Source organism: Haplochromis burtoni, unplaced genomic scaffold (genome assembly GCF_018398535.1).
Source record: "Haplochromis burtoni strain Fernald_Lab_line unplaced genomic scaffold, NCSU_Asbu1 Contig_156, whole genome shotgun sequence".
Lineage (NCBI taxonomy): Eukaryota > Metazoa > Chordata > Actinopteri > Cichliformes > Cichlidae > Haplochromis > Haplochromis burtoni.
The window spans coordinates 694,958-704,945 of NW_024582517.1; the positions used below are offsets into that span (position 1 = coordinate 694,958).

At 37.0% G+C, this 9,988-nt stretch overlaps 1 protein-coding gene across 1 annotated transcript in view; it reads right to left on the reverse strand.

Moving 5' to 3' along the window:
• The window catches only part of iars1 (isoleucyl-tRNA synthetase 1), a 56,217-nt gene extending 46,229 nt beyond the window's left edge, over nt 1-9,988 (reverse strand). Inside the window, exons 1-7 of the mRNA XM_005932283.3 lie at nt 9,898-9,988; nt 8,728-8,851; nt 6,873-7,029; nt 6,653-6,772; nt 6,321-6,403; nt 3,583-3,700; nt 3,298-3,445 (exon numbers count right to left, since the gene is read on the reverse strand). Coding sequence (XP_005932345.2) covers nt 3,298-3,445; nt 3,583-3,700; nt 6,321-6,403; nt 6,653-6,772; nt 6,873-7,029; nt 8,728-8,846 — 745 coding nt within the window. The 5' untranslated portion in view covers nt 8,847-8,851; nt 9,898-9,988. The remainder of the gene's footprint in view (nt 1-3,297; nt 3,446-3,582; nt 3,701-6,320; nt 6,404-6,652; nt 6,773-6,872; nt 7,030-8,727; nt 8,852-9,897) is intronic.

The following is a 9,988-nucleotide window of genomic DNA, read 5'->3' on the forward strand; positions in this document are numbered from 1 at the left end:
CATTATCATCATCATAATAATAATGATAGCTGTCATACAGCCGTCACTGAGGGGGGAGAACTGAACCTTCTTCTACATACAGCCAAAAACAGATTGTAAGAAACATAAAAAGACGAGTCCCCAGTAACAGCAAAGATGACACTTGTGAAGAGGGCAAAAACCAAATGGCCTGAGACATTGAGACACAAAAAAGAGCGACAAGAGGGCAGCATCAATAAAAGATGTTTCTTCCCCTCAGTCGTGTGACAAATGACTGCACAGTTCAGACCTGCTGACAGCCCCCAACTCAAACAGCGACAAAAGCAGCGAGGGAAACAGGCAGACGTTAAAAGAGACGGACTGAGAGGGAATAAGCACAAGGAAGGACGAAAACAGGTGGATTTGAAAGCAAAGAAAGCGATAAGAAAAGAGTAGGAAGAACTGGGATGAAGATCGAGTGAGAGAACAAGGAGAGATAAAAAGAGACTGAGCTGATAAAAAAAAAAGACCACATTCATTGGTATTCCAAGGCGGTCTCCCATGCAGCACAGGCGGTGCAGTAATGATAACAGACTGTGCTTCAACACTGCCCCCTACAGTATCATCTGCGCTACGCCAAAGTAAAAGGAATCTAGGTCATCCTTTTAAAAACCCACCAGTTTCTCTCATAGGGAACCAAAACCTACAGCAGGAGGGTAACAGAAAAACAGTAGCCACCTCTCTTGAGTATCGTTTTTTTATATTTGAACAAGGACAAGGCTTTTTTTGAGTGGCCTGATTTGAGATTCAGCCACATTTTCAGGTTTGAGCTACACAATGTCTCTCGCACACACGCACCCCTACCAGCTAAAGCCAAAAAACACATCTTGATACATTAAAATAGGAAAAACAAGTGTTAATGCCATAAATAAACAATAGCTGATTTCTTTTTTCCAGAGGTTATTAGTTATACATTTGCATTTCATGTTAACATGTTGCTGTAAAATGATTTATATATGGCTATATAAATATAATTAATTAACCCTCTAATCATTGCAAAAGTTTTGTATTTTTGCATTTAAAAAATTGGGAAAAAATGCCTACTTTGTTTCATCAACTAGCTTTCATTGGTGTAGCTCTTTATACAACAGCCATGCAATTAATTAAAATGAATGGACTGAACAAAATAACAGCACCGCAAACTAAATCATGACAAACAAAAACAAACACTTTTTCTGAAACTTCCATCAACCCCTGTGACCTTCAAGAAAGCAGGATTTATTGTAAGAATGTTGAATTAGACTTCTGCATTAGTTTTCATTAAGAAACTGGAAAATGGGTTTGTGTACAGTATTGTTGTTCAGCAGAATAAAAACTGGATTAAGGTTGTTAAAAATGTGTCTTTTAACTATAGTAAACAAAACATCTGTAATATATTAAATTGTAGTCTAGCTTTACTCTCTTTTTTTGCAGACTATAGAGAAAGTTTTCTGTTTAAAAGTTATTGCTTAAAATTGCAAAAATACTTTAATGCCTTTACTTTAATGCATGTTGGCCATTAGCACAAACACTCTTATGTAAGCTTCTGTTGTTTAAACCTGAAAGGAGCAATTTAGGTGGGTGATTGTATTTTCACTTAAGGATAAATCCTGCATGATCATAACTGATGTTCATGCAAGTTACTGCCTGTGTGTTTTGTTTGAAGATAAAAACAAAGTTCCAGTCACACCAACACATTACGGGTCCATTATTTCCTACGGGTGCAATTTGCAAAGGCAGCACTCCTCTTCAGCTAATTTGTTCTTGTTTGTTCTTTCTGAATTAAAAGAAAACAAACATCTATCAGCTGATACTGTGGTCCAAAACACTAAAGCCACAAGGGAAACAAGATTTTCAGTCAGAAAAGTTTTGCCTCAGGCATCAGCATTTAAGCACTATCATTTAACAAAACTAGTTGTCCTGAGTGGTGCACTGCAAAGGAAGATTAATGGGTTAGAGCGGTATGTCGAGCCTGAAGCTAGAGTTTTCAGCAGCACAAAGGTGGCTGTTATTTGTTTTCTTTATTTAACCTGGCTAGATTACGAAACAACTTCACTAAACACAGCTGGCCTTAGCTGCCTTTAATCACCATGTTCCATGATTCTATCATGGCGATATGATAAGAGTGAGAGAAATTTTCAGCTGAAGGTTACATATGCTGAAATTGCTATGCCGTATACTGCTAATGTCACAAAATGAGACTGTGTAGTTGACAGTTCCATAAACTAAATGTGTCACAGTGAAACTGGAATTTATATGCATTCAGTAGATCAGTGTTTCCCAACCACTGTCCCGCAAGAAATGATCAGGTGTACCGTGGAAGATTATGTGGTTTCACCTGACTGGTACTCTAAGCGACCTGCGTGAGTAATGGGCAGAACAATTACATTCTCTTCCGCTAGAGGGCAGTACAACGTGTTGTTCCAATTAAATAGGTTGCCAACTGCCAGTAAACAGAAGAGGACATGCTGCAAGTGAGATAACACTGAGCATAATAGCAATAAATAAATATTTGAAAAGAAAAAGTAGTCAATCTGACCTGGGTCCTGGAGAAAATTTCAACCCAGATGAAGGCCCTAGCAAGAGTAGTGGTCAGAAGAAAGCAAAAAAAGGTATACTGGGGACAAACCGCTATGCCTGGTGCATGGAGAAAAATCATCAATATGCTTTTGGTGACATTTTTGTTTGCCATGTGATTTCTCTACTGTGAAATATGTGCCGTGGCTCCCAAAGTTTGGGAAACACTACAGTAGACGATACAAAAAATGAATACATTTGTTCTTTAGACTCTTAATTCTCCTTAGCCAAGTCTGTTTTAGGCTAAATTGCTGATAAAGCAACTAACATCTATTGGCATTCATCACAGGGAGAAATCGCTCACTCCTTCACCATAAAACAGAATCATTTTTGAATGCACTTTCACTTATACTCAACTGTATCAATCATTAACAGCACATATGTCATGTTATCAATAAATGATAATACCAAGTATGCATTAAGTGGTAAAATAAATATACTGATCTACCAATTTACAAGATTAACTATTTTCTGCTGCATTCCTCGTTTACATTTTTACTGTTACAGTGTTGCTTTTTGTCATAATATTTTCTCTCATTTTCTTCATATCTCTCCATGACCTGCTCCTCTTTACTGTAGCATTTAGTAATTGGCTGAGTTAAAAAAAGTGTAAAACCACTGATTGTAAGAAACGAGGTGCATAACTGCAATGACTTGAAGAAACAGCAACCCTTGTAGCGTACCTGTTTGCAGCACACGACGTGTGCTATGTTCTTTGCTCACCTTTGACCTTGACATAAAGTAATTCTGGGTTCACACACAGGGCCAGGTTGCTCGGCAGTGTCCATGGTGTGGTTGTCCAGGCAATCAAAGCAACATCCTCATTCTCAACCAGTGGGAAGTTGACAATCACCGAGGGGTCCTGAACATCCTGGAGACAAGCATTAAGCATAGAAACAAGGTTAACTTTGTTTTAAGAAGTACAGTACCTGCACTTACAATAGAGGCAACAATAGCCATGTTACATTACACCAGCAAATATGTAAAGAGGTAATGTTCTGTGCCAACCTTGTAGTTCTGATTGGCCTCAAAGTTGGACAAGGGGGTGTTGCAGGCAGTGGAGAAAGGCATAACTTTGACACCTCGGTACACCAGACCCTTGTCATACAGCTGTTTAAAAACCCACCTGAGAGAAAGAAAACAAACATTTTAAAACAAAGAAGAAAACATCAACTCCACAAAACGCAACAAGTTTCAAAGATTCTGTGTCTAGTAAGTTAAATTGCAACAGTTTCACATATGAATACATAAAATTGTTAGCTTTATCTCTCTGGTAACAGTTAAAAATCGTTCAGACTGATTTCCCACATAGCATTCATCAAATATGACAGAGCATTTATGAAAAGAGTCAGGTCATGGGCCAGTGGTGAGAAGAAATGAGAGAAGGTTAAGTTAAAGACCATTTTATATTCTCCCACAGGCTGTATTACTGATGAATTTCAAAACTTATTTTCCTGCTAAAGCCTTTAATTAATAACCAATATGAGTGCAAAGGGATGCTCATCCTCACTTCTCACAGGGAATCCATAGATATATTTTGCATCAAATGCATCATCTATTATCACCAGAGAGTGAATTCTGATGCAAGTATTACAATATATAACAGTGCACAAGCACTGCATACAAAGACATAAAGCTGGGACCTGCACTCTTCTACATTTATCTTAATATGCAATAAACTACAAAAGCTGTGCACAATGTTATGTGAACACAATGTTGTTTTGACTGTTCACAAACCTAAATGTGTAGAACAGAGCATATTTCCTGCCCTCAACATGGCTATTTAAATGTTACAGAGGAAATCTTGACATTGAGCATCTGAAGGAAGAAAACAACTGACTAACACAAGCTAAACATGTTGCTTTTTTCACTTAATACAAGATATTTTGACTTGAAATAAGTGAAAAGAAATCTGCCAATGAAACAAGTGAAAATTATTTAGTTTTTCTCTAGTTACAAGATTCACTGTCTTGAAACAAGTTCATATAGCTTACTGGAATGTTGCTTTGTAGCTGATTTTGTCTTATTTTAAGTGTAATGAGATATTTTGACTAGAAATAAGACAAATATACTTGGTAAGATTTTGAGTTTTTGCAGTGTACATGCAGAGGGCTCTATATCCATAAATAACTTTCATTTTCAATAGCGTGCAAATCTCTTGAGCCACACCTCATAGTGTTTGCATGCACTTTTGTCTTTAAACACAAAAGCTTAAAAGGTTTTGAATGAATTCTGATAAAACTTTGTAGGGGTGTAGAGTGGGGTAAAGTTACTTGTTAAATTATGTATTGTATCCACCAAGGTATTCAAGGTCAACTCAATAATTTGTTGGTTAAAAATTGACAAAAAGCCTTTTAGTCGTAGTTTCTTACACCTGCAAGTTGTCTGTTATTGTCAATGTTATGTTATGTCAAACTTAGAGGAGAACCAATTCTTTCAGATTCTTTGAGAAAGAGCAAATTTTAGATGAAAAATCGTGTATCTCAGCATGCTGTAAAGTGTGTCCTTAAAATTTTATGGAAAACCTGAGAGATGCATCTGTCCCTCTATCTGCTTTTCACTGAAGCTTCATCAGAAATGCTCTCAGTGGAAGGATAGCTGTCAAGAATCTACTCTTAAGGAAGGGAAACATAGAGAAAAGCCTGGGGTATGCCAAATTGCACAAGAACTGGACTGAAAATCAGTGACAGCAGGTCTGACTGAGTGAAGAATCCAAACTGGAGATTTCTCCTCATCAATATGTATGGAGGAGGTCAGGAGACAGGTACAACAGTGAGTGTCTACAGTGATTTGTAAGACACGTGGAGGTTCTGCCATGGTTTGGGGTTGCATTTCAGCCAGTGGCATTGAAGAGCTTGTCGAAATTGATTGAACTATGAAGGCTGCAAAGTACTGTCACACCACCATGCAATACCACCAGTAAAGCATGTGATTGGCAACAGCTTCATTTTCATTCATTACAATGATCCCAAACATACTGCCCACGTAGTAAAAGCATAGATGGATAGAAAAAAAAATCAGAACATAGAATGGAAAAACAAAATATTTTGAGTGTTCAACTGGAGTAGAAAAGCACTATAATAAGTATCCATTTACCATATCAGACAACATTACTGAATTGGTGTGGGATCACACTGACATAGAACACAACAGGCAATTGTTTAAATTCTACAACATAAAGGTCAAGTCTCACTGAATGTATTTTGGGATTTTGCAGAAGCTGGTGCAACCAGATCAGTTTGATTACTTCGGTTGGCTAAAACAAACAACTGCACTGTCACAAAGCATGCAGAGAAAAAGAAACCAAAAACTCAGGAGTACAGCATATATTTGCAACTTAATGCCCGAATAGTGAGGACCTAACATGAAGTAATAGTTTGTGTGTCTGACACACATCATGCGTGTCGGTCTTATTTAATGACAAAGCACCCCCTCTCAGGATAAATCCTGCGTTCTGCCTGAGCTGTCAGATTTAGCCAGATAACAGCTACCCAAAACCTCAGAGACCCTACTTAGTCCCCATGACTATACAGATTCTCTTTCAGGTGCATTTCATTGATTTGCACTGCTCTTGGTAGATTCTGCTGCTCATTGTTGAAATAAACTGGCTGCATTTGTGTTCAGAAATTTCCACATTGCCAATCCAAAAGCACCCTTCCATAGCCCCACACCATGTTTTTGCAATTGCTGCAGTCAAAACAAGTCTTTATAAAAACGTGCATTTTTTCCCCTTTTTACATACATACCAGACAGTCTCCATGAACCATGGGTAAAGGGTCTTGTAGTCATTTTGGAAGTCAATCCATCGTCCCATTCGCTTTACTGAAGCCTAGATACAATTACAAACGCACGTGAAAATGAAAAGAACAAATTACCATGGTAAATATATGCATGGCGATTTGTTATAGATTTTTATGATATGAATTTAGAGGTAACACATATTTACAACTACTTTAGAAGGTCACTCGTTATGCAGGCTTACAAGTGCCAAGGAATTCACCACAACATTCAACATGAACCTAGCCCAACTATTTAGTGTAAACTGTGTTTTGCTCTTAGTGAGATACACTGGACTCACCTCCCACTCGTTGGAGTATCTCATTACAATGCTTCGGCATTGCTTGTTGTACTCAGCAATGCCCATTTTGGCCACATCTTCCGGTCCTTTGATCCCCAAAGTCTTATCAATCTCATACTCCTACATAAAACACACAGGATTTGACAAATACTAAATATTAATGGACCACATTGTAACATTGAATTGAAACATTAAAAAGACAGCTATGGCAAATTCTTACCACAGGTAGGCCATGACAGTCCCATCCAAAGCGCCGGTCCACATAGAAGCCACTCTGGTGGTAAAAGCGAGTAACAATGTCCTTGATGGTACCAGCTAAGATGTGACCATAGTGGGGTAGACCAGTGGCAAAGGGAGGTCCATCGTAGAAGGTGTACCTGGTTTGAGAGATAGGTAGCAAATGCAAATCTTGAATACTTCTATGTGGAACAGCATTTTTGTTAACTGGTAAAACAAACTCGCAACATGCTATACATTTATTTATAGAGCACACAGCAAATAAATCTATCAATACTTAAAAGAAAAACAAATCATTTAAGACCAATAAAAATAATCAAATGAAAAGGCACAAAGTTTTAATATTTAGAGAATAATAAATCATAAAATAATAAGAGAGACACATTAGGGAGAATGACACTGTAAGTCAGAATCTGAGAAAGCTATTAAAAAGAGGTATGATTTCAGCTGGTATTTAAATACTATTAGTAGGTAGATGACCCAATTCCAGAGTTTTAGACTTGGGCTGTATGAGACAATCTCCGGTCAGGAATATGAGACAATAAGGAATTTGTAATTACTAAAATCTGCTTATCGCTAGAGTGAGCAATGTGGGACACAGGATATCTGAGTGAGATATCTAAGTGAACGACATGGGTAATAACCTGGTTCATTTTCTTACAATCACTTATATATGAGTAATAATATTTTCACAAAAAGCCAGTGTAACGATTTAAAAACAGGCAAAATATGATCATCCTTCCAGGTACCAGTCAGGAGTCTAGGAGCTGCACTTTGACACACCAGTAATAACAACTGTGATATTAGTGTTTTTGCTCAATTCAATATATAATGAATTACAGTAATCCAGTCTCCATGTAATTAAAGCATAAATAACCTTCTCACAGTTGCTGATGAAAATAAATGTTTTAACTTTAGTTAAGAGTGTAGATTGAGAAAAGCTTCCTGATTTGATCTGCAAGTCAAATTTAAAGAATGAATATGAAAATAACACAGATATGATCCTAAGCTATGAAAGAATAATGGAAAGTGTAACACTTTACTTTCACTTTTACTTTCATTACACTTTTTTTGAGAGCCAAGTTTTAACCTGAGGTAAACAACAGGTTATTTTCTTAACCACTTATCCAGTCAAGGTCAATGAGGGGCTGGAGCTGACTCCAAAAACAAACAAACAAAAAAAACCCCCAAACATACAGATACAAGAAGAATATGCAAATGTCTAACAGAAAAGGCCCAGCTGATAATCAGGTTTGAATCTAGAACATCATAGCTGTGACGCAATGATAACACAGTATTTGTGCTTTCTGATATTATACTACCATACACCATACACACTTTTCATAGCTACCTTGTTTTTTCCAATGGACCTCACATGACTCAGACACTGGTAAGAAATAAAACTGGACAATCAGGAAATACAACTATTTTCTCTGGCTGTTACCAGCTGCCAGAACGCTTAAAACCAATCCTTATAAAACACCCAGCATTAAAGCGATACAACAAAATTATGTCTGCTCAGATACAGATTGTTAGCAGCTGTAAGTCATATATTGACTATACTATGACTATTACATTTAAAAGAACTGTTCGTAAGTGTTTTACAATAAGTTATAATAAATGGTGGATTTTTAGACGTTTATACTGGAGAGTGTCCGAACCAACACATTCCAAGCAAAAAGCTAACTTAATCTAAACACACTTCAACCAAATTTCAGTATTATCTTAGGTTATTCACAGCTTGTGTGTAAATATGTTTTGTTCGTTAGGAAATGGGAGCACCTAGAGAAAACCCATACAGATACAAGACGAACATGGAAATTTGCAACTGGATTTACCTGGGTCTGTTCTTGGACTGTTTGAGGCATTCCTGGAAGCAGTCCTTTTCATTCCAAAAGTTTATAATCTTCTCCTCTTCAGAGGGAAAGTTAATGTTTTCAGGAACTCGCTCCACCATTGCGTCTGTGAGGACAAACAAAACTCAAATGTTACACTCACAGAACAGGAATTATAGTTTGTACTTCCTGCCAAGATCATCACATGCACAATTTTTTTTTAATGCATTAACAAACTAGAACTATAAAGGATCACCTATTAAAATATCCCTAGTTATGCCTATTTTATAAAAGTGAATAATTAAATCTCACTTTCAAGGTAAAAACTTTTAGACTCCACTACGCAAAAGTTTCTGATCAAATAACTAAACAGAGCCAACGCCTAACGAAACTACCTGTAAGCATATTTTCTAAATGAATGCCTTTCACGCTCCTCTGATAAAGGTTCTTAACTAAAAATAAAACTAAAATCTAAAGCTGCATGAGAAAAAAAATTGTTAACAAAAATAATAACACAAAACTACAGTAGTTTTAGTATTTGTTAGATTAGTAAAAAAAATAATAATAATAATAATCACAATTTGCCTGATGAGTCATGTTTATTGAGACTTTGGAGGTATGCAACACTGTGAGTTAACTTCTCTCACAGACTTCTGTATTTTATTGTAACACTGTACTGACTTCCCTAACTAAAAGGACTAAAACCGAGCACATTTTCAAACAATAACCTGAAACTGGCAAAACCAATTTTTAAACTAAATGCAAAACCTAAAAAATTATAATAACTCTGTCTCTCATTCTTTGATGTGCCAAAAACCTGTCAGAGCTCAATACTTTCTTAGCAAAACATGCTGTCCCTTTTTTTTAGGAATCATGTTTAACCCTGAAGTCAAACCTAGATATATGTTATTTCTACCTCCGACATTAAATCTGATAAATCAATTTTCCACAGCAGTCAGTTCGCATCCGAGAAATGACGCCTCCTTGTTGTTAGCTGGAAGGTTAAGCTAGTAAGTCGGCGCTTCAGTTAGTTAGCTTGTAGCTGAAGGAAACGCAAAGTTTATTAAAAATTACGTTCAGTCGCTCACTCACACTGACAGCCGTACAGCGCAGTGTTGCTGCGACCAAACCTTCATATTAAGGTCATTACTAAGTTTGAATGCAGGTACTCACATGCTGTCCGAACCCGGCTGACAAGACACGAGAAATGATGCAAGCTGGAGTCAGAGCGTGAGCGGAAGTGACGACTAATGGACGGCAAACA